Here is a 25,247-nt window from a genome sequence, read left to right as displayed (position 1 = left end):
GATTGCTAAGCCTTGTGGTCTGGATGTCTGTAGTGCTGCCTCACGCACATCACATTTGGGCCTCACAACCTGAGGCATTGCACACATAGAATCCAGCTGACACTAAGAAGTGAAGTATTATTCATCCGTACAATTTTTACCACTTATCCAAGTAAGGGTTTCAGGGACACTGTAGCCGAAACCTGGCTGACTCTGGGTTAAAAAGGCGGGATTGGTCGCCTTTCAATTACAGGGCACATTTAAACAGAGAAGCAGTCACACTGACATCTATGCCTATGGTCACTGACTGCACCAGAGGCCAGTGAGGTATTATTGCAGGATAATTGCACACTACCTTTAATGACCCAGTTTAAATTGTCTGCCACTCTTTCTGCAACTTCCTCTCCTTCGTCCACAGTCCTTCTCCCAGCAGGAGATCTTCTCAGAGTGAACCTGGAAATGTTATTCCATGTATGTATCACACACAGGATGCACTTTGCAAAAAGCCTCTCCAGCGTCATGCACCAGCAAACTTCATATTTTAATTCAAGTCAAAATTCACAAGAGACATAAACTCTGCTTTACCTTCAAGAGAAAATACAAACATAGATACACAAGAAAAAACTACTTTGCATAAACATATGCAACACTACAGAAATGTGCGGAAATTATGTAGACACACTATTCTTCCATAACCCCCATTTATAAAGATTTTGCAAAATTGCCTAAATACAATATAAGACATGTCATGGGTTGAATGCATTCAAACACTAAAAAAACGATATTGTTGTGTAGGCTATAAACTCTTGATAAGAAACTTTGAGATTTACTAATTGTAAAAAATCTTACTAAAGTTGTCTTTGCACGTAATAAATGTTTATGATGATAAATCTTTGTTTTGTTTGTTTGTTGGGAAAATAGTTTCAAAATTCAGATTTAAACCAGTGCCAACCTGTAATGGGTTGTGTTTAACCTTAAACAATGCAATAGTAGACTTTTTGAAGGAAACTAATCTAATGGCAGCATGATCCTAAGGAGCCTGGGTGTGTCACATTGTCTAAATGCTGTGCACTCTCTCTGTGGTTACCACGGAGACTGCTAATTGACCTGATCTGAAGTACCCTGGAGCCAGGAAATAAAAATATCCACTTCCGGGGACTCAGTCTCTCTCCTCCCAGTCACTTGGTTGCACCTTGCTGGTTTTTGTTTGGCTTTTGCTTGACTGTCTGAATGTTATCCTCATTATTTACTGTTTATGGTACATTAAATCATTCAAAACCTTAAAGAACCCTTAGAGTCTGGATGACCAAAGTTGTCTTTCTGTGTTATTTGCTCCTGAAAATAAATCTGACAGTCAATTCCCATAATATCAGTTAGTTTTTGGGTAATTGGTAGTTAACTAATTGTATTTGAAAAGTTCCCTTTTCCTTAATAGACTAGTTATGGCGTCATATACAGAATTGGAACTAATTTTCTTGCATAGACGGTGTGGATAAAGGAATGTAAAACTACAATTTTGAACACGTTTTTTGTTCCCGTTATCCATGATATCCGCTTTAAATTATACTCCATGAGCATTTAAGGAATCGCTATTTCTAGACTTCCCTGCTCTTCCATCTCTCGTTTTAGAGCGCCGAGTCTGCTTTTCTGTCTGTTTTTTTAGATTTGTTTCCATCCAAACTCCGAACAAAGCCCCTCTTCATTGAAATCAGAGTTATTCAATATTAAATGAACTGAACATTGAAAATTAAATGACAATGATCACTGCAAATTACACTTTCCTCGCTTGGTCTGTCCCATTTTGCGCAAATCAATTTGACTCGATAGGTTCATACTCTCCTCATTTTTCCATTATTTAGAATTGTATGAAGGCTGATCTCCTCTTTAGCTTTATTGCTACAACCTGCAACAATGCATGTAATAATTCCTACAACTTCTGTGCAGAAATATAATTCGGGAAGAAGATGCTACCAAAACAAACTATGCAATATGAAATTTCCTCCAGTCTTCTGTCGGTGACGTCAGCAGGCCCGCCCACAAAAAAAGGGAGTTCTGAATTGTGCTAAACTTGTTAGAAAAGAAGCCTTAAATAATTGTTGTCTATTTTAGGTGGAATTTTACAAGGAAACTTCATTTTTAGGGGTATTGTCGACCGTCTTTGTCATAAAGGGGACCTATTATGCAAAACCTATTTTTCTTACCGATCGGTAGCTGCTGTTGTGTATTTGGGATCTGCGTGAGTCCGAAAAATTTGAAATCAAACATTGGAGGCATTGCAGAGATTTTTATGAAGCAATCTTGGCTCGTTTAGAAGAAGTGCGAAAGCAGAAAGCAGCTTGAAGATGATCTGTAAAAGATAATCGATGCAACATTTTGACCAAAGAACCACCATTACATATTTTGTAGACCATAAGGAAGTATTTAGATTTAGAAAGGAAAAAAATATATATGACCCTCTAGCCTACGAGCCAGGTTGTGACAATACCAATGGAAACCGTCATGCCCCACTAAATACAAAATAATACCCTGCATCAGAGCAAAACACAAAAAGGAAGAGGCCATTTTATTCACATTTGTTGTGCTAGTCCCCCATTTTTGTTCAGATCACAACAATCACACACTTTCAGACAATTTTATAGTAGATACTATCATAATACTGTACATGTAGACATTCGTTACTGTGTTTTAAAATAACATTTTCATAATGGTAAAGCCTTGTTTTGACAAAATCAGTAACACTGTAGTTGCAACGACAATGAAGAACTACCTACTTTAGCGTCCTGAAATCTTTGATGTCTTTGAAATACAGTGTACGTGTGTATATTGTTGGACCAGCCGAGACACATTTCATCTTGTGTAAGCACTACGGAGACAGTGCATTGTTGTCTTTGTAAAGGCACAAATGTTTGACGCAGTTCTTGTTGTGAATTGATCAAGGTTATGCAGTTGTACCTAATAACAATTCTGGTGAGTCTATGCTATAAATCAGGGGTCTCAAACTCAATTTGCCTGGGGGCCACTGAATGCAGAGTCTGGGTGAGGCTGGGCCGCAGGAAAATATTTCTTAAAAAAAATATTTTTAAATGTCTTTATTTTTATTTTCAACACAAAATAAAATCAAAATATAAATGAACAAAATGAGAATTAAGTAAATAAATCAGTCATAAATAATAACAAGAGAGGAGAAGTCTAGCAAAACTCCTAGCCATTATGGACAACACCTCCCACCCACTACACTCAGACTTTGCGGGGAGGATGAGCACGTTCGGTGGAAGGCTCAGACTCCCAAAATGCAACACGGAACGACACAGGAGGTCCTTCATACCGACAGCCATCAGACTGTATAATGCATATGTTCCTTGACTGCACTTAAATGTAGAGTATATGTAGTATATGTAGAATATATTTATATATTATATACATAATATATAATATTATTTATTGTTATTCTTGTTTATTGTGAGCGAACTGTGGTGCTGAATTTCCCCCCAGGGATCAATAAAGTACTTTCTATTCTATTCTAACAATAATAATTTGATTTCTCCAGTCAGCAACAATGTATACACATACACATAATGTGCAACCCGGTTCACTCTTTCATCTCCCTGGTATTTTGCATACTCCTCAGCATGTATAGTTGTATAATGACGTTTTAAATTGTATTTCTTGTGCACGGCAACTTTCTCTGTACAAATAAGACATGTCGGAACACACACACATATATATATATATATATATATATATATATATATATATATATATATATATATATATATATATATATATATATATATATATATATATATATATATATATATATATATATATATATATATATATTAGGGCTGTGAATCTTTGGGTGTCCCACGATTCGATTCAATATCGATTCTTGGGGTCACGATTCGATTCAAAATCTTTTTTTTTTTTCAATTCAACACGATTCTCGATTCAAAAACATTTTTTTTCCCGATTCAAAACGATTCTCTATTCATTCAATACATAGGATTTCAGCAGGATCTACCCCAGTCTGCTGACATGCAAGCAGAGTAGTAGATTTTTGTAAAAAGCTTTTATAATTGTAAAGGACAATGTTTTATCAACTGATTGCAATAATGTAAATTTGTTTGAACTATTAAATTAACCAAAAATATGACTTATTTTATCTTTGTGAAAATATTGGACACAGTGTGTTGTCAAGCTTATGAGATGCGATGCATGTGTAAGCCACTGTGACACTATTGTTCTTTTTTAAATTTATTTATAAATGTCTAATGATAATGTCAATGAGGGATTTTTAATCACTGCTATGTTGAAATTTTAAATAATATTGATACTGTTGTTGATAATATTAATTTTTGTTTCACTACTTTTGGTTTGTTCTGTGTCGTGTTTGTGTGTCTTCTCAATTGCTCTGTTTATTGCAGTTCTGAGTGTTGGTGGGTCGGGTTTGGTTTTGGAATTGGATTGCAATGTTATGGTATTGCTGTGCATTGTTTTGTTGGATTGATTAATTAAAAAATAAAACATTAAAAAAAAATTAAAAAATGTAAAAAAAATTAAACAAAAAAAAATAAATTGATTTTTAAAAAATGAGAATCGATTCTGAATCGCACAACGTGAGAATCGGGATTCGAATTCGAATTGATTTTTTCCCACACCCCTAATATATATATATATATATATATATATATATATATATATATATATATATATATATATATATATATATATATATATATATATATATATATGTGCTCAACAAAGAAATATTGCATCTCCCACTTTTCCTGGAATTGTCTTTGCTCATCACTAACCTTTCTCTTCACTGCACCCTTTGAAAAAGACATGTTTGGGGTTGTAGAATATATTTGTATTTAACTGACGCACGGAGAATAATGTTATTTCCGCAATGTGTGTCATTCCGCTTTTCCTCCCGACAGCAACACGGCGGTCGGCGGAAAGTTCCGGGGAAAAGTGACGGCTCCCGGAGTGTTATATGGCGTCATATAAAAATATATGTAGTGTTCATCGTGTGAGGCAATGCAAATTAAACAATAAAAAAAACAAATAACGGTTTGAATTGGTTCAGGTTATCGCGGACTTTATTACCGACGGACAGGTGTCGCCGTGTGACTGCCCTCGTCTCCATGGCAACGTTTCTCTCGCTTTCACTAATTTGCCGCTTTTCCACTAACGCATGGGTATTTTGGACCCAAATAACAAAAATCGTCTCAGTCTGGAACCAACGGGAGGGGGCGGGGGGTTGGGGGGGCTCGCTGTGGAGTTTACAGCGAGAGAGAGCAAGAGAGAGCGAGAGAGAGAGAGCGAGGGAGGGAGCGAGGGAGGGAGGGAGGGAGGAAGAGCGCGAACGTCAATGTTCTGTCCTCGAGAGCCATATACCACACCATGATTGGTAGATTCCTTGTAGCCCGGAAGAGTTAGGGCTACAAGGAATTCTGGGTATTTGTTCTGTTGTGTTTATGTTGTGTTACGTGAGGATGTTCTCCCAAAATGTGTTTGTTATTCTTTTTTGGTGTGGGTTCACATTGTGGCGCATATTTGTAACATTGATAAAGTTTTTTTTATACGGTCACCCTCAGTGTAACATGTGTGGCTGTTGAACAAGTATGCATTGCAGTCACTTACGTGTGTCTGTTATAGCTGCATATAACATGTGGCTGTGCAGGCACATTACTTGTATAGAGAAAAAGTGGACGCTAAACCTCTTGCCCTCAATATTATTGTCCTCAGTATTGTTGCCTCAATATTTTTGTCCTCAGTATTATTGATGGGTGAAAATTGGGAGAGTTGGCAAGAATGCTTCAGCTCCGCACACAGCGCTGTCAAGCACCGTTCATATAAAACTCACGGGCCGCACTAACATTAAACCTTCATATTAAGGTGCGGGCCGCACAAAGACGACTCGCAGGTCGCAATTGGCCCGCGGGCCGCATGTTTGAGACCCCTGCTATAAATGGACAAAATTAAAAAAATCTAAACTGTCAATCCTAGTTTACTTTATCATGTTCGACCCATATTAGGAAGAATATCTTATCGGTCCCCCAGCCAAACAAATGACATGGAAATGTCAGTGAAGGGATGTGTTGGGGCGTGTTTGGAAGAGACCGAGCCAATGGTCTCATTTACATAAGGACAAGATAACAAGCCCAGACATCACCGGAAACAGATTTATCAGGGCTATCTCATGAATAAAAGATCACACAGATTTATAATGAAGGTTTATTGTATTTAGTTGGCCTTGATCTTATAAAGATCTAACAAGTATTCAGGACGCATCTCCTCCATATTTAAGTAGCCTAGCCTGGAGAATCATAAGGTCTAATCTGAGATCTCTATCTGGGGTTTCCCAAATTGCTACTTTCAAAAACTTTAAAAACAAGACCATTTTATTATGCAGCAATTATCAACGAACACACCGGACATATGTTAAGCAGTTGGATGCAGTCGCTACAGTTCCTAGCAGATGGGATGGAAATGGTAGTAATTGCAGCCTTTTTCAATATCTAACGCTCATTTACAGCATAAGGTTTAATACCCATGTCCTAAAGGTGCATACAAGATCTCTTTTCCATTAGATATACATTTTTTATGTAGTACTAAGATGTGTATTATTATATGAGTTTGCATTATGTTGTATTAATTGAATCTGTATAATTATCATAGTGCTGCATGGCAAAAAAAAAGAAAAAAAAAAGAGTGTAAGCAGGGCCAGCCAGTGTGGCAGTGTCGTGTGTATGTTATCAAACCTCACTTTCTGACAACTTCAAGAGTGTGCTGCCACCTGAGTTACAGCAGTATTTTCTTCCCTGTGGATGTTCAATATGTTTTTTTTTACACCTGCTCTAAATGATGTTTTCTTTGTCAAAACTATCGTCTTTTTTGGAAAACTGTACTTGTGTTTAGAAAGTGGCTGAAAATAGGATTCCCCTACTTGAAAGACCAGCAGCCACCACAAGCATTTTGCTGAATTTATTCCATCCATGTTTCTCCCCTAATCCTGTTTAGGGTTGCAGAGAGCTAAAGCCTATTCCAGATGACTTCAGACAAAAGGCGGGGTACTGTTACCGGTCATTCACAGGACACACATACTGTAGCTAAGTAAGCCTGCTTCCTGAGAAAAGCTAAAACCAAGGAGTCAGCTTAATTTACATGTCAATACTGTGAAATTGTGTATTTTAAAAGACAGGATTTGAACCGTAACTAAAATGATAAATTAAGCATTGTTTTCGAAGCGCTTTTTTTTTTTTACTGGATGTGGTAAATTTGCATAATCTGTCAAATATCTAATAATTTGCAGAATTGTAAACTCGCAGTAAATTACTGGCTAACAATTGCATCATTTTCACAGAAAATATGTAAAACTCCAGGTGATATACTTCTACTTAGGTATAATAATAATTTAATAATATACCTGAAATAACTTTAGAATCACAGCTGTGAAATTACAGTAAACTACTATCGAGATATTTCACAGGAAATTACCGCAAATGTTTGTGCGGAAGTAATGCAAATGCACAGTAAATTACTGTGAATTTATAAAGGATTTTTTTACGGTGTCGAGTTCAATTTATAAGATGGAATAGCCTTTGTAGCATTGTTGTCACGGTGTGGTCAGCGTTGCTTGATGCGTGACCCCAAGGATGCAGAGAATGTCAGGCGGAAATGCAAGTAAAGAACAATTTCTTACTTACAAGGAGCATGGAAACAAAACAGCACACAAATCATCGGTCTCAAAAGGAGGAGAAAGAATGATCCAACCCTGAAGGAGGGACCCAGGTGGAACTAAATAGAACTAATTAAACGAGGAACAGGTGTGATGACAGGACATGGAACAGAAAGTTAAGGTGCTGCAAAACACAGAGACCAAACAGGAAACACTGACAAAACAAGATCACCAGGACAGGAAGTGATTCTAAACACAGGAAAACCCAAACATAACCAAACTGTCAGTAGCAACCCTGACGATTGTACCCTTCTCTAGCCAGCATCCTCTGTTGGTTGCTGCGGAGTAGTTCATCAATTGTGCTTCTATTGAATGAAGATTTTAACCAGCAGACTACACAGTAAAGTTGTAAATAACGATGCTAGATCGACAAAACATTTGTATGTCCACCCCTATCTTTGAGCCAGCAGTCTGTCATTCCAGTCCACTCCATCATTTAGCCAATATGTTCATGTTGCACTTAGCTGCACACAGAAGTAATAAGTCATACTTAAAGCCCAACCAGACACACATAAACACAATGACCTGATGACTTTAAATCATGAAACTTGAAGCATACAAAGGCCTTCATGCACATGGGAATATGTTGTAGCCAGCATGCCTTTTAATGAAACAAAACATGCTTTGTTGTATTACTGTGTACTCTAAATAAATGGAAAAAACATTGTCCTGTGCACAACAATATAACTGTGCCAGCAAAGCACATATTGGCTCCCTCTTCCATGGTAAATTGGGCTCGCCTCTGGCTGCACTGTACGATCTGAGCGATTCTAATGACTGTCATGGGATCCACAGCATGCACGCATGCTTTTGGAATGCTTTGTTTTCCTAAACAGGAATATCTGCTGGGCTCAACTTGCATTATGAGTCATAAGAGGAGGCTTCCAACTGAGATTAAATAATTAATGTCCTTTTTTATTAGATAAACAATGATGCAGAGAGAATGATATTTAAAAAAGGAGGCAGCCATTACAATGAACAAAATAAAAACTTAAGGTTCTGTTCTGCTTCTATGGCTGCAATATACTATGAACTATGAATGCCACTTTTAAACCAGACTATATCCACTTTAGTCGATGGATCCTTTATATTATTTGTAATTAGGGTTGCCAACGCTCTAGTAATATATTTGTGGGGGTATCTTTTCATTAGGGTTGTCAAATGATTAATCACATTTTGTTAATAGCTAACTCAAAATTAATTGTGATTAATCGCAGATAGGTATAATTTTTCATCATTAATAAGTGTACCCTACACAGATAATTTTTTTTTTGGGGGGGGCTATCCCAGCTGTAATCTGTGATATTTCTACCAAGAAAAAATGCTTTTGATATTCTGTACATTACATGTTGTACAAGCTAATGGTCTTAATATTGCTGCATGACAATGTTTTAACCTTCTCTATTAATTAATAAAATGTAATATTGAGCTTTCTAATTATTCTGTCATTGAGGACTCGACCTGAGCATGTTATCAAATAATTTACACAATAATTCAGCCAGAAAAAATTGCACCCCACCCGCAATCATATTCCTCAACTGATATACTAGCATTTCTTTAGGTGCAAACATCACAGAATAACATTACAAAACATCTCTGACAAAGCATGATCGTAATTTAAAACATTTTTATTTTGTTGATTTCAGGTAAATTTCCAAAATATCTGTGGCGGTGGGGGCGTGGTTATGGGGCATGGTCAATAGGACGTCATCAAATGATTTGCTATGATGCATATATTCTTTAAAAAGGCAAAAAAAAAATGAATATACATTTAAAACAAATCTGTCATTATTAAGTATAGTATTAACATATATATTGTATCATACATATTATTTTGTTGTATTTTGAAATTTTAGCTACATATTGTATAATGTATTTAGATGAGAATGTTTTTTTTGTAAACGGAACTGTGAGTAAAGAAAACTATGTTGTCAGCATACATTAAGACCTCCACATCCTCACAGATGAAAGGTAGGTAATTGATGTACAAACTGAAGAGCCCCAAAATAGACGCTTGAGGGACCCCTGTGGTACAGGAACTGAGCGGCGAAGTTTCGTCATGTATTCTTTTGCGCTGGAAGCGATCTGCGAGGTAAGATTGAAACCACCTGATAGTGTTTGTGGAGAGATTGAAATCCAGTAATTTTGCCAGCAGCACTGAGTGATTAACTGTGTCAAACGCCTTACGTAGATCCAGGAGAACGGCCCCAACCACCCCTGCCCTGTCCAGGCTGGACTTGATCACCTCGAGGAAGTAACAGCCTTGTTATTATAAAAATGCAATTCCTTGCTGCTTGCTGAAAACCTGGTCCATCCATCCATCCATTTTCTACCGCTTGTCCCTTTTGGGGTCGCGGGGGGTGCTGGAGCCTATCTCAGCTGCATTCGGGCAGAAGGCGGGGTACACCCTGGACAAGTCGCCACCTAATCGCAGGGCCAACACAGATAGACAGACAACATTCACACTCACATTCACACACTAGGGCCAATTTAGTGTTGTCAATCAACCTATCCCCAGGTGCATGTCTTTGGAGGTGGGAGGAAGCCAGAGTACCCGGAGGGAACCCACGCAGTCACGGGGAGAACATGCAAACTCCACACAGAAAGATCCTGAGCCCGGGATTGAACTCAGGACTTCTCAGGACCTTCGTATTGTGAGGCACATGCACTAACCCCTGTACCACCGTGCTGACCCTGATTAAAGGAATATATTTCCGAAAATTCTGTACAGATTGTGTACGAGAAATATCGATTTATTCTATATGTCCATACGGTCATCATGTATAAAATGTTTTAAATGTTAAAGCGAGGTTTTCTATACAGCTGGTCCTGTTCAGGGCTCCAAGTACATGTAGCTGGAGGCTATTCCAGGTGACTTCACTACACCCTGTATTGGTCGCCAGTCCATCACAGGGCACATACAGCATAAGATAACATGCTGACCGAGGACAGCACAGTCATTATTAAAAAAGAGAGAGAGAGATTTTTTACAGACACTGATCCACAATTCCTGCCATCATTCTTCAACGTCTAATTTGGCTTCAGCCTAAATCAGGCCCTCTCTGTGTGTCACCTGTGGAACTGAGAATAATGGCGGCTTGAGTCAACGTTTATATTTGGCAGTCACGGAAAAAAAACCATGCTGTGAAGGGAAATGGGAGATTTTATAGTCTAAATGAGGTATTTGCCCTGGTGTCCTGTCGCTGGAGAAGTCTTTTTTAACTTTTCATTTAACAGACAAGGCTGATTTCTGTAATGGACTGTGTGCGTTTACAAATTACCACAGACATGAAAGGTGGGGGACGACAGCGATAGAGGATAGAAATCTCAATGCCGCCAAGTCCTCTGATTGGAGAATTTGAACAATATTGCTTATGTTTATGAGCTGTGGACAATAAAGACATGCAATGTGTAAATCCTCTAGTAATACTGCTGCATGCATTCTGCCTTGAGATGTATATTTAACATAAATTACTATGGGATACATTAAATACATTCAAATGTGAGCTGGCGGAGAGCCGCCATGAATGCAATTGGGGCGACAATCATCTGCTACATTCAGCGGGATGTGCAGCACAGTGGCATGATTGCTTGTGTGAAAATACGAGAATGTGATGGGTCGGCTGTGTTTGAGAGGGTTCTGGCCTGAAATATTATATTTATTATCACCAGGTCATTACATTATAGTGTAAGCCTTAAATGAGTGGGCCAAGCAGCTTCCACTAGAACTAGAGTGTTTGTACTGAACGACTGCACTCAGGGAAATTATGTTTTGTAGAGTAACATCTAAAAACACTATACCACTCAGTGTTATAATTTGGATTTTATTATGATATGCAGTCAGACAATAGCCTAAAGCTACATATTATGTGTATGTGATATGGTACTATGAGCAGCAAAGGCAATACAAATATGATGAGTCCCAACACTGCCGGGAAACTTCGGTGTAAAACAAAGCCATTGCACTGAAGTGAAGTCGGTAAATCAGACACATCGAAAAGTGGGTGTCCACGCTTGTGTGTGTGTGTGTTTGTGTGTGTGTGTGTGTGTGTGCATGTGTTTACATTGTGTGCATGTCTGCAAATGAACACTCAGATCAGTGTGCCCCTTTGCTGAAGTGGTGCATGGTTGTGAATTTCAATTTTGCACTCATCGTTTGGTAGCCCCCTCCGACGCCGCACCTGACACTAAAGCCAATCAGCTTTCTGTGTGTGTCAGCACTTGCTAAGAAGCTGAACAGCTAAAAAAAAAAATAAGGAGCCTCCCTGGACTAGCCTCCTTCACTCAAGGGCATTGACAGATTTTGTTTGTTTTTTTAACTGTGTAAAATTGAAGTGTGTGATTAACATTTTTAGATTCAAGGTAGGGGATGTAAACTGGTCTTTTCATATGCAGAAAAAATGGATGGGGTACCCATCACTTATGGTAGATGGTAGGGCTGTCTTCTAATAGTCGAAGGTTGAACAATTCGATTCAGAGGAGTCTGATTCGACGATCAACCAAATAGTCAGAAATTAATATTCCCTCCCCTCTCTACTGGAAGAAGTGAAGTAAAGTGAATTATATTTATTTAGCGCTTTTTCTCTGACTCAAAGCGCTTAACATTGAGAAACCCATTATCTACATTAGGTCACATTTACATAAGTGTGGGTAGCACTGGGAGCAAGGTGGGCATGTCTTGCCTACAACACAACAGCAGTGACTAAGATTCCCAGCCCGATTCTAACCAGGAACCCTTAAGTTTCTGGCCGGCCACTCGACCATTTAAGCCAGGAGTGTCCAACCCCCTGGGGCCTGCCAACATCTTCAATTTGGCCCAAGGGGGTCTGACAGCCAAGGGGGTCTGACAGGTGGCAAACTGTCATTATCTCCTGGACAATGTGAGAAACTCAGGTCAGTAACCATGATGTGTACTTATGTGACCCAATCCAAATATTCTTCCTAGTAATGCAGGAAAAACAATTCCACCAGCACAGAAAGTCAACACACATGGTCACACATAACACAACCTGCTCACTGAACTTTTTGGATATTATATAAAAAAAACATCTCATCACCATAACATTTGAAATTACACCCATTTAAATCCATTGCAAGGCATGATGGGAAACATGCAGAACACTCCCTGCACACTTACTCACGTTTGACTTTTGGTGCTTGATATTTCTGATTGATTACACAGCTTTAAAGAGGTCATCACCGAAGTAAACAAGGTAGGAGTTGAACTTTCACTTACTCTTAATATTCAATTATAATATGTATTAATGATAAATCCACAGGGTTTCTGCAGGTTTCACACATGTCAAATTTAAGACTTTTTAAGACTTTTTTTAAGACCATCGTGAAAATAATTTAAGACCATTTCACATCCATATGGACAAAACATACAACGACAAAGTAAAATTAGAGGTCCAGAATAAATTTCAAGTACATGAATTAATTCACTGCTCTTTCACATTGGAAAACAAAATGGTTAAACTAACTAAATACACCAGGAGCTTCTCTAGTGGTGTGTATGGATACATTTTTACCTGTTTTTTGAAAACATATTGCTAATACACAAGGATTAGTTTCTATTTAGGCATGACAAAATGACATTGGCAAATCTCCATTGCTTTCCTTACCCCACAATAAGATGAGTGTAAACACTAAACAGGCAACCGCTTTTAATGTCAATTGCTGTGTAAACTTGGGGAAAAGGTTAGACATGAGAAGCTGGAACAAATAATATAAATAATATAAGAGAATTATGTTTTTTTTAATATAGTTTTACTGCTGAGTGCACTACTACCACAGATAAATGAGCGTGTGCTTACTGTATGAAATAGTATGATGTCACTACTATCAATCCATCCATCCATTTTCTACCGCTTATTCCCTTCGGGGTCGCGGGGTGCGCTGGAGCCTATCTCAGCTACAATTGGGCGGAAGGCGGGGTACACCCTGGACAAGTCGCCACCTCATCGCAGGGCCGATTTCACTACTAAATATCTCATATTGATCTCCTTAGGCAATTGGTGCCACTTAACCCACATAACACTCCTTTAGGTGGGTTAAGTTTATCTTTGTATAGTTTCAGCATCTTTTGACACAGATTTATCCCAGATTTTTTGACTTTTACATTATCATTCCATTCACTTTCACCGCCATGTTTACAAATGCGGCCCTCCTCGATGGCTGCACATCTGGATACTAAACACTTTATTTGGTTCCATCCACCGGGTTCAACCATGCATTCAATTGATCGTTCAGAAGACACAAATCGTTGAACTTTTAGTTACTCATCTTATGCAAGTAATTTGGCTTTGCTGTGGGCTTTTGTTTAGTTTTCTCCACTGCTATGCTTAGCTGTAACAGCACACTAGCCTGTGGTGCTTGATAAATTGTGACGGGTTAGCACAGGTAAGTACTTTAGTTCCGTTTTGTAGATACGTTTTAGCGCCCTCAAAAATCTAAACATTTAAAAAGCAAGATTGAAGTTAATGCATGTTTTAAACAAAAGTAAGGTCAATAGATTTTTAAGACCTTTCAAAATCGTATTTAAGACCTTTTATGAGATTTTAGGATATTTTTTTTACATTTTAAGGCCTTAAATTCAAATTATTGGATTTAAGACTTTTTTAGACTTTTTAAGAGCCCGCGGATACCCTGATCCATTATATTATTATAATATTTAAACGCTCACGCGCACGAATGCATACAAACACACACACATATGGTTACTTTGCATGCAATCAGCTTTCAGCCCCCGGCCAAATTTTTTTAGCCGAACCAATCAGGCTTTACATTGATTTTGCGTATAATCATCGCCCGTGCAATCACACATCCGCCATTCCTGCTACACATATAAGGCAATTTCTTTTGACAACTCCCCAGCTGCAAGGTACTATTTAACAAGTGGGTCCAAATTAAAAAGGTCACTTTTCCTTTCAATCAATTCAGCATTTTTTCTAAAAGAAAACGAGGCATTGACTGTCATTCCAAAGCACCCATATGCTCAATCAAATCCTTTTTGCTACGTTCCTAGATATGAAAGAAACGAGGAAAGTGGCACTCTAATAGCAACCAAAAGTCAGCAATGACACAGAGAACCCATTTTTCACACTAATTATCTGCTGCGTTTTCAGGTCTTCAATATTAGCCAATAATAAGCACTCTGCAAGACCATCTGTTCTGCCAGCATCGGTTATTTTTGGACTAGGTGGTAGAGAGGAGGGAAAGGAGAAATAACATAACATGCTTTTTGAAGAGATCGTAAAATGACAACAGATCATGGAGTATAGAAATTCCAAGGCTCAAAAATGACTATGTAATGCATGTTTGACAAGATTTTGAAAATGCTTCTTAAGCAACATAGGCAGTAGATGTCAAACTGAGTTTCAATGGATGTCATGTATGTTGACACTCCCCCACAGAGGAATGTGTACATCTTGTACCGGTAAGCATGTCTGACTACATATGTTGTCTATTTGTGTCAGTGTAATAACTGTCCAGATACTTTTGTATAGGTGTTGGAAAATTAAAAAATTGTACCTTTTGTCTGATCTCCTCTTCCATTTTGACAGGGGAGCCCAGCTCAGCAACCTGTTTGACTCCTTCACTGGCAAAGCCTCCGTACTCCCACAACACGTAGTTCCTTGAATGGGATGCACCAATGAGGGCTGACCAGTGATTGGCACGACCTGTTATAGACATGGAGTTTATTCATTAGCTTGGTTTGTTCCAAATCCAAAAGAAAGTCATTTTCATCATATGTTTTCACGCAGCTTTCTTCTTTCCTGGACAGTCCCCATTGTTGGTTGAATTTCATGTCAGTAAATTAAGGGGGTCATATTGTGCAAAACCAACTTTTCTTACATGTTGGCACCTGTTTATTTGGGATACCCATAACTTGCCAAAAATGTAATCCAAACCATGGAGTAACGGCAGAGTAATTTATAAAACACTTTTACCTTTTTCTAAATGAGCCGTTTGAAACTAGAGACAATTATGACATATTTTGCCATAGTTACGTCAGCGGATATCTCCATACATGGTAGAGTTCAGTTGCAAGAAAAAGTATCTGAACCCTTTGGGACTATTTTATTTTATTGATATATTTATTTGACAGGGACAGTAGAATTAAACATTGCTACCTGTAGGTAACCGATGTCAAAGTACATAAGACTTCTAGCCACAGGCTAATTTGCAACCCTTGTCCCTGGTTAGGCTTTTAAAGAAAAGTTGGGAAAAGTCAAAAACACATACAAAAAGATTAAGACAAGTACAAAATAAAAATACATTAAAAAAAATTGGCCCCATTTGTCCATACTACATCCAGTTATAGTGCTCACACTTCTGATTTTCCTTAAGACACTTTTTTACTGGGATTTCTGCATAATTTGGGCATAAAATGAGTTGTGGTCTTCATTTAAGTCACAACAATAGACAAACAGTCTTTTTAAACTAATACTGTACTTAAAATTGTATGTGTTCCTGTTTTTTTAACACAACGTGTACCGGTAAACATTCGCACAGTAGGTATGGAAAAAGTATGTGACCCCTAAACTTATGACTTCTCCAAGAGTCAATTGGAGCCAGAAGTCAGCCAACCTGGAGTCCAACCACTGTAAGTCCAAACTATAAAAACACACACCAGTTTTGAGTTCGCTGTTCTCAAGAAGTATTGCCCGATGTGAACAGTTGCTTAGCAAAAAAGTGCTCTCAAAAAAGCTACGATCAAGAATTGCTGACTTACATGAAGCTGGAAAGGGTTACAAAAGTATCTCTGAACGCCTTGAAGTTCCTGTGTCTACGGTAAGACAGAGTGTCTACAAATGGAGAACGTTCAGTACTGTTGCTACTCTCTCTAAAGTGTTGTCATCCTGTAAATATGACCGAAGAAGCATGGCGCAGAATGCTCAATGAAGTGAAAAATTATCCTAGTGTGTCAACTAAAGACCTACAAAAATCTCTGGCACATGCTAACATTTTTGTTGACCAACCAACACTAAAGAAAACATTAAACAACAGTGGAGTTCATGGGGGGACACGACAGAGGAAGCTCTCACTGTCAAAGAAAAATATTGCTGAATGTTTGAAGTTTGCAAAAGAGCATTAGATGTTCCACAGCACTACTGGTAAAATATTCTGTGGACAAATAAAACCAAAATGGAGTTGTTTGGGAGGAACACACAACGCTATGAGTGGAGAAAAAAAGGCACAACACACCAACATCTAAACTTCTACCTAACAGTGAAATATGGGGGCATCACGGTTTGGGGCTGCTTTGATGTCTCAGGGTCTGGACGGATTGCTGTCATCGATGAAAAAATGAATTCCCAATTGTTTCAAAACATATTACAACAAAACTTAGGAGCAACTATCCACCAACTGAAGCCCAAGAGAGGATGAGTGATGCAACAGGGCAATGACCCATAAAAGTAAATCAACAACAGAATGGCTTAAAGGCCTACTGAAATGTGATTTTCTTATTTAAACGGAGATAGCAGGTCCATTCTATGTGTCATACTTGATCATTTCGCGATATTGCCATATTTTTGCTGAAAGGATTTAGTAGAAAACATCGACGATAAAGTTCGCAACTTTTTGTCGCTGATAAAAAAGCCTTGCCTGTACCGGAAGTAGCAAACGATATGCGAGTGACGTCACCGGTTGTGGAGCTCCTCACATCTGCACATTGTTTACAATCATGGCCACCAGCAGCGAGAGCGATTCGGACCGAAAAAGCGACGATTTCCACATTAATTTGAGCGAGGATGAAAGATTTGTGGATGAGGAAAGTGAGAGTGAGGCAAACTTGCCAACCTTGAGACCTCCAATATCGGGAGGTGGGTGGGTGGGGGGGGCCTTGGTCGGGGTGGGGGGGCGTGGTTAAGAGGAGAGTATATTTACAGCTAGAATTCACCAACTATATATATATGAAATACTTCATATATATATATATATATATATATATATATATATATATATATATATATATATATATATATATATATATATATATATATATATATATATATATATATATAAATACTTGACTTTCAGTGAATTCTAGCTATATATATATATATATATATATATATATATATATATATATATATATATATATATATATATATATATATAAAAATACTTGAATTTCAGTGAATTCTAGCTATATATATATATATATATATGTATATATATATATATATTTATTTATTTTATTATATATATATAAATAAAAGAAATACTTGAATTGTAGTGTTCATTTATTTACACATTTACACACACACACACACACAACACTCATCTACTCATTGTTGTACTTGAAAGTACAATGCTTTGTTAAGGGTTCAATTGTCCATCATCTTTCTATTCTCTGTCACTATTTTTCTAACCATGCTGAACACCCTCTCTGATAATGCATTGCTGTGTGGCACGCACAAAAGTGCTTTCATCAAATGCACGAGAGTGTGGAATCTTCCATCTCTCCCTAGCATGGCCCAAAACCGGTCAATCCTTGCTTCCTGGGGAAGATCTTCCCTGGCAAGCAATTGGTACTCCAGTACTTGTACCCAGAGGCTGGTCAGGTCCAATCGCAGCTGCGGCAGACTTTTTTTTGGGGGGGGCGTGGCCTCCAGCTCCGGCTGAATACCGGGAGTTTGTCGGGAGAAAATCTCTGTCTGGAGGTTGTCGGGAGAGGCGCTGAATATCGGGATTCTCCCGCTAAAAACGGGAGGGTTGGCAAGTATGGATTGAGGCATTGCCTCAGAGGCAATGCCTCAGACTGGAAGTCTCTCCAGAGAGTGGTGAGGACGGCAGAAAAATCATCAGGACTCCTCTTCCTCCTATCCAGAAGATCACAAAAAGCCGCTGCCTGACCAGGGCTCAGAAAATCTGCAAAGACTCCTCCCAACCCCACCAAGGACTGTTTTCTCTGCTGGACTCTAGAAAGAGCTTCTGCAGCCTCCGAAGCAGAACCTCCAGGTTCTGCAACAGCTTCTTCCCTCAGGCCGTAAGACTCTTAAATGCATCATAATTAAATTATCCCCTCAATTCCCCCCAAAATGGATTAACTCGCTGGAATAAAAAAGACAATATAACATATATCCATAAACGTGGACGCATGTGAAAAAGTGCAATATATTTATCTGTACAGTAATCTATTTATTTATTTATATATATTTATAGGGGCGGCGTGGCGAAGTTGGTAGAGTGGCCGGGCCAGCAATCGGAGGGTTGCTGGTTACTGGGGTTCAATCCCCACCTTCTACCATCCTAGTCACGTCCGTTGTGTCCTTGGGCAAGACACTTCACCCTGGGTGCTGGTAGCGCCTTGCATGGCAGCTCCCTCCATCAGTGTGTGAATGTGTGTGTGAATGGGTGAATGTGGAAATACTGTCAAAGCGCTTTGAGTACATTGAAGGTAGAAAAGCGCTATACAAGTATAACCCATTTATCATTTATTTATTATATATATTTATTTATTTTATATATATATATATATATACATATATATATATATATATATATATATATATATATATATATATTATTTATATATATATTTATTTATTTATACATGCACCTTATTGCTTTTTTACCCTGCACTACCATGAGCTTATGTAACGAAATTTCGTTCTTATCTGTGCTGTTCACATTTGGAATGACAATAAAAAGGAAGTCTAAGTCTAAATTTAAGTCTAAGTGAAGGACTAGAGGGCAGTGGAAGCGATTCAGATAGAAAAGATGCTGTGAGAGGCGGGTGGGACCTGATATTCAGCTGGGAATGACTAAAACAGTAAATAAACACAAGACATATATATACTCTATTAGCCACAACACAACCAGGCTTATATTTAATATGCCACAAATTAATTCCGCATAACAAACACCTCCCCACTCCCGTCCATATAACCCGCCAATACAAATCAAACACCCGCACAACACACTCAATCCCACAGCCCAAAGTACCGTTCACCTTCCCAAAGTTCATACAGCACATATATTTCCCCAAAGTCCCCAAAGTTACGTACGTGACATGCACATAGCGGCACGCACGTACGGGCAAGCAATCAAATGTTTGGAAGCCGCAGCTGCATGCGTACTCACGGTACCGCGTCTGCGTATCCAACTCAAAGTCCTCCTGGTAAGAGTCTCTGTTGTCCCAGTTCTCCACAGGCCAATGGTAAAGCTTGACTGTCCACTTTCGGGAGTGTAAACAATGAAACATCGGCTGTGTTTGTGTTGCTGCAGCTAGCCGGCCGAAATACACCGCTTCCCACCTACAGCTTTCTTCTTTGCTGTCTCCATTGTTCATTGAACAAATTGCAAAAGATTCACCAACACAGATGTCCAGAATACTGTGGAATTTTGCGATGAAAACAGACGACTTAATAGCTGGCCACAATGCTGTCCCAAAATGTCCTCTACCATCTGTGACGTCACGCGCAGGTGTCATCATACCGAGACGTTTTCAGCAGGATATTTCGCGCAAAATTTAAAATTGCACTTTAGTAAACTAACCCGGCTGTATTGGCATGTGTTGCAATGTTAAGATTTCATCATTGATATATAAACTATCAGACTGCGTGGTCGGTAGTAGTGGGTTTCAGTAGGCCTTTAAACAATAGAAAATACGCATTCTGGAGTCGCCCAGTCAAATTCCTGACCTTAACTAGATTGAGATGCTGTGGCATAACCTAAAGAGAGCAATTCACACCAGACATCCCGAGAATATTGCTGAACTGAAACACTTTTGTAAAGAGGAACGGTCCAAAAGTCCTGCAGACCGTTGTGCAGGTCTGATCCACAATTACAGTGAATGTTTGGTTGAGATTATTGTTGTCAAAAGAGGCTCAACCAGTTATTAAATCCAAAGGTTCACATACTTTTTCCACCCTGCACTGTAAATGTTCACATGTTGTGTTCAATAAGAAAAACATGTTTTGGGTTTTTTGTGCAGTATTAGTTTAAGCAGACTGTGTTTGTCTATTGTTGTGACTTAAATGAAGATCAGAATGTCCAATTTATGCAGAAATCCAAGTAATACCAAAGGGTTCACATACTTTTTCTTGCAACTTGTATATGGTAGAGGTATACCTGAAATATATGGTAGAGGTATACCTGAAAAGCTTTTGCGCAATTGTAGTCGGAAATTGTAGTAATTCAGGGCCTGATTTACTAAGATCCAAACACCAACCCTTTAACAGCCTGTGCAATCTTTAAAATAATGTGTAGTATTAGTGGGCGTGTTGCATGTGATTGACCACCTTATTTAAATTTGGATTTTACATGTACTATAAGGGTGACACCACAAAGACACTCTCATTTACTGCACATTCATCTGTGGCATTTGCTATGTTTTCAAACATGCAGGAGACATGTTCCACACTCTATGGGCATTTTAGAGGCAGTACTGCAATGCATCTACAATGACAAAACTTTTTTATTTTTTTATTTTTTTACCGCCGAATGTGCGCTTATTGGAGAGAGGCTGCACTTATTCCGGCTCAAGACACAAAAATATGTTTATTTTTTTGGAATAAAAATATTATAATAATATATATTTATGTGAAAAAAACGAACGTTATTAGAAAAATACTAAAGGACACCAAAACGCATCAACTGAATTTGTTTTAAATACCCCTTTAAGTTCTTTAGCAGCAACACAATTATAAATTATGGTTGCTGAATAGACGGTGTGTGTAATATTATTTATTTATGACAAAATGTTGACACACACACGTAAGACAGGGGGTTCTCGTCTGTCTGAGCAGTTTGCAAGTCCTTTCCACACATGCTACATAAACACATAATAGTGTGCTGATGAGTGTTAATAAATCACATTCCCCGTGCTAAAAAAATATATTTGCATCTTGTCCTCCCAGTATTGTGGGCGTTTTAATGATCAGCATATATTTTGAATAATAATGAGGACAGAGACGCTAAATGGATTGCACGCCTTAACAGACGCAATCCACTTTGCACACGTTTAGTAGATGATTTGCGTGTGCTATCATGTTTGCACGTGTTTTAGTACACTCAAACCTTTAGTAAATTAGGCCGTAAATTCCTTATTTTATCTATCCTTTTGCTGTACATGCACATGCATCCTCTGCTGTTGCCACTTCTAATACAAAGTAGTGTATATCTGTCAGTAAACTACAACATGGCTGGCAGGGTGGAGATGCAGTGGAAGGTGCCTTGGCCTGGAGCATAAATAAGACCGCTCACAAAACAGTACATTCTGAAGAGAAAGTCAGAAAGTGGTTTAAAGATGACATGTAAAACAAAATCTATTCTAAATTTTAACCAAATAACCACCATTACATAAATGGTTTATACTTGTTACGCTTTTCTACCTTTAAGGTACTTCAAGCGCTTTGACACTAGTTCCACATTCACCCATTCATACACACATTCACACACTGATGGCGGGAGCTGCAATGCAAGGCTCTAACCACAACCAATCAGGCGCACGAGTGAAATGTCTTGCTCAAGGACGCAACGGACGTGACATGAGAGAATTAAGTCTATACCTTGTGTCAAAATTAATTGATTTATGACCCGTGACGGTTTTGAGTGATTTATGACCCGTGACTAATTGATTTATGACCCGTGACGGTCAAAGGTCAAAGGTCAAGTTCAAGGTCAAGTTTAAGGTCAAAGGTCAAGGTCAAATTTCACGGTGTTAAATGATTTATGACCCTAGGGGTCAAGTTCAAGGTCAAATTTCACCCGGAAGCGGTTAAGACCGGAACCGGAAGAGGCTAAGACCGGAACCGGAACCGGAAGTAGCTAAAACAGGAAGTAGCTAAAACCTGAAGTGGCTAAAACCGGAAGTAGCTAAAACAGGAAGTAGCTAATACAGGAAGTAGCTAAAACAGGAAGTAGCTAAAACCGTAAGTAGCTAAAACCGGAAGTAGCTAAAACCGGATGTTGTTAAGACAGGAATTTTGAACATGAATGGGTGTATTGTTGACGTGTGAGAAGCATGTGGTTGGGGGTTACAAAGGAGGAGGGGTGCACGCGGATGCAATTGACGAGTAAAGACTTTGTGAGTATGCTACGGAAACTCGATTTAGCCATGATTAACGAAACTCCGGTGACCATCTATAAAAATAGCAAGTCGAAAACTTACCTCGACGCCCCGCAGAAAAGCAGGATTTTTTTTAATCGTACGTCTTTTCCCTGGAGACTTTCAACTCTGAATGCGGGGTGTTTACACCGGTTGTGGTCGTCCCCATCGTGGCATGGCGCGAGCGTATGGGGGAAATGAAGGACGAGATAGACAACTTGTTTCGAAGCGGCCGGATTTGGAAAAGCATGCTGACGTTGAAAAGAAAATTGTCCTTTGAGGACACACCCCCGGAGGAGGACGAAAGGACCACCCCATGCTTCAGTTTTGAACAATCCCCTTTGATTTTAACACAGATACCAATCCATAAGAGATCTCCCGCTTTTTTGGATCGGTAAAGAAAATGCCAAACAATTAGACACGTAAAGACCTGCCTTATAGCACAGACGGACAAACTCGAACCATCCATGAGCATGACTAATGAACCATCCACTTCCATCACGAACCAATAAATTGGTAGATTGGGGTATGTTGTTTTTTTATGGGCAAAAATGTTAATGTCTCTTGTTTTTATGTTAGCATTTTAGCTGGCGTGCTGGAACCAGTCATTCCGTGCAGTTATCAATAATTTTCATTTAAAATGGTAATACTAACCGTTTTACCATGGTTATCAATTATACCCTTTATTGTTACATTCCTAGTGCCAACTAACAATAAAGATGGCAACTTTGTTTACAAATATTTATTCATACCGTAAATGTGCTGTTCATTACGCTGTTACATGAATACTAATTACTCTTAAAGTTTTGTCCATTTTATAGCAATGAAAAGTGCTGATAAAAAACTAGTAATCAATGTTTTGAGGACAGTCAAAATAGCAGCAATAAATACAAACAACACCAAAGCTTTCTTGATGTGTAAAGAAATGTAGACAAAATTAGCCGGCAGACTTTGAATAAAAGTTTTTTTGTTTTTTTTTGACTCAACAGTACATGCACATAGCTTCAGGAATCCATCAGGAATACAAAACACATTAACGTCTTATAAACAACACGCGTTTTGCCTCTAACAATAAACGCTCTAAAACATTTACAAATTAAAAAATATAAAGAAAATCATATTTTAAAACTCATATAATAGTAGAACAATATTTATAATGTTTGTTCTGCTAAAGAAAGTATATTATATAGGTGTGTTGCTAATGTTTTATACATGTGTTTATTTATTTTAAATAACACTTTGTTAAAATATTTCAAGGTATTAGTTATTTTTGAGCACATTTGACAATTGATGATAACCGTGATATTTTGCTCACAATAACTGTGATATGATTTTATTTTTTAACATTTCTAATTCACATAAACTTGTTGCAAAGCCTCCATATTTGTTTTGTGTTTTAACATTAGGGAAAGTCTATATTGTTTTTTATTGTTGTTTGACACAGTTTATTTCCAACACGGTAAGCGTTTTATTGAAGTACATCACAGATTAACACTCGGACATGTCCGAGAAGGAGTACGAAGAAGCGTAGCTAATTTACTGTTTTTGACCAAATTGCAAGATTTTGTGCCATTCCCTCCCCTTGCGACAGACCCGTGATGAGCTGACATGGGCTACATTCTATATGTTAATGTGCATGGTGTGGTCCATTATCCAGCGTAGTAATCTGGCCCATAATATTTCGGGGTAGATGTAAAAATGACAGAAAATAACACAGAACCACTGCACTACAATAGGAAAATTCAATAAGACATAAAGGAATGCTGAATAAATGTAGAATTTATTTTAATTTATATGTTGAGAGAGTAAATGGAGTACGGGGGTTGGGGGAATCCAACAGTTATGTTTATTGTGCAGAAAATCTTTTTTTTTTTAAGGAGTAGCTGATGCCCCATCTGTATTATTTTCTCTGAAGAGGCTTACTGTTCCAACCCCTGATTTATACTCTTTTGAACTCCCCTGGAAGTTGAGACATCATAATTTAATTCCACATACAGATATACTAAAGGCTTTAAGTGTTGTACGAGCATACACATGTTTTAAATTAGATTTTCCTCTAAGGTTGTAGTTCTCCTCTTTTGTTGAGAATAATTCTTGTACATTCTTGGTTAGCAGGTTATAGTTTGCTTTGTACATAATTGTATGGCATCAAAACAGTGCCAAAATCATTGCGCAGAAAAAAACATACCATACAGCCTATCTTTTTGCACTTGTTCAGACTCATTTTACGCATGCGCAGACTCTGTTTGCGCTCGTGATGTTTCTGTACTCACACGGCGTTCCACTTCTTTGGCACTTAGAGGTGGGCATTAAATACACAGCCGCTGCAATTCCCCTAGTCTCTGATTGTTCATTTTAAACATATACTGTCCCCTGTTTAGAGCCAATCCAAGGAGACTATTATGTTTTGCCCAAAATATCTTGCTTTGGTGCTGGAATTTCGACAGTTTAAAAGTGTCT

General features: G+C 38.3%; 1 protein-coding gene across 1 annotated transcript in view; it reads right to left on the bottom strand.

Moving 5' to 3' along the window:
• The window catches only part of spon1a (spondin 1a), a 200,639-nt gene that overhangs the window by 81,481 nt on the left and 93,911 nt on the right, over positions 1-25,247 (bottom strand). Inside the window, exon 7 of the mRNA XM_062026768.1 lies at positions 15,257-15,405. Within this exon, the coding sequence (XP_061882752.1) occupies positions 15,257-15,405 (149 nt within the window). The remainder of the gene's footprint in view (positions 1-15,256; positions 15,406-25,247) is intronic.

The sequence above is a fragment of the Entelurus aequoreus genome, linkage group LG02 (assembly GCF_033978785.1).
Source record: "Entelurus aequoreus isolate RoL-2023_Sb linkage group LG02, RoL_Eaeq_v1.1, whole genome shotgun sequence".
Lineage (NCBI taxonomy): Eukaryota > Metazoa > Chordata > Actinopteri > Syngnathiformes > Syngnathidae > Entelurus > Entelurus aequoreus.
The sequence above is the reverse complement of the archived record's forward strand: the minus strand, read 5'-3'. Positions and strand labels throughout refer to the sequence as shown.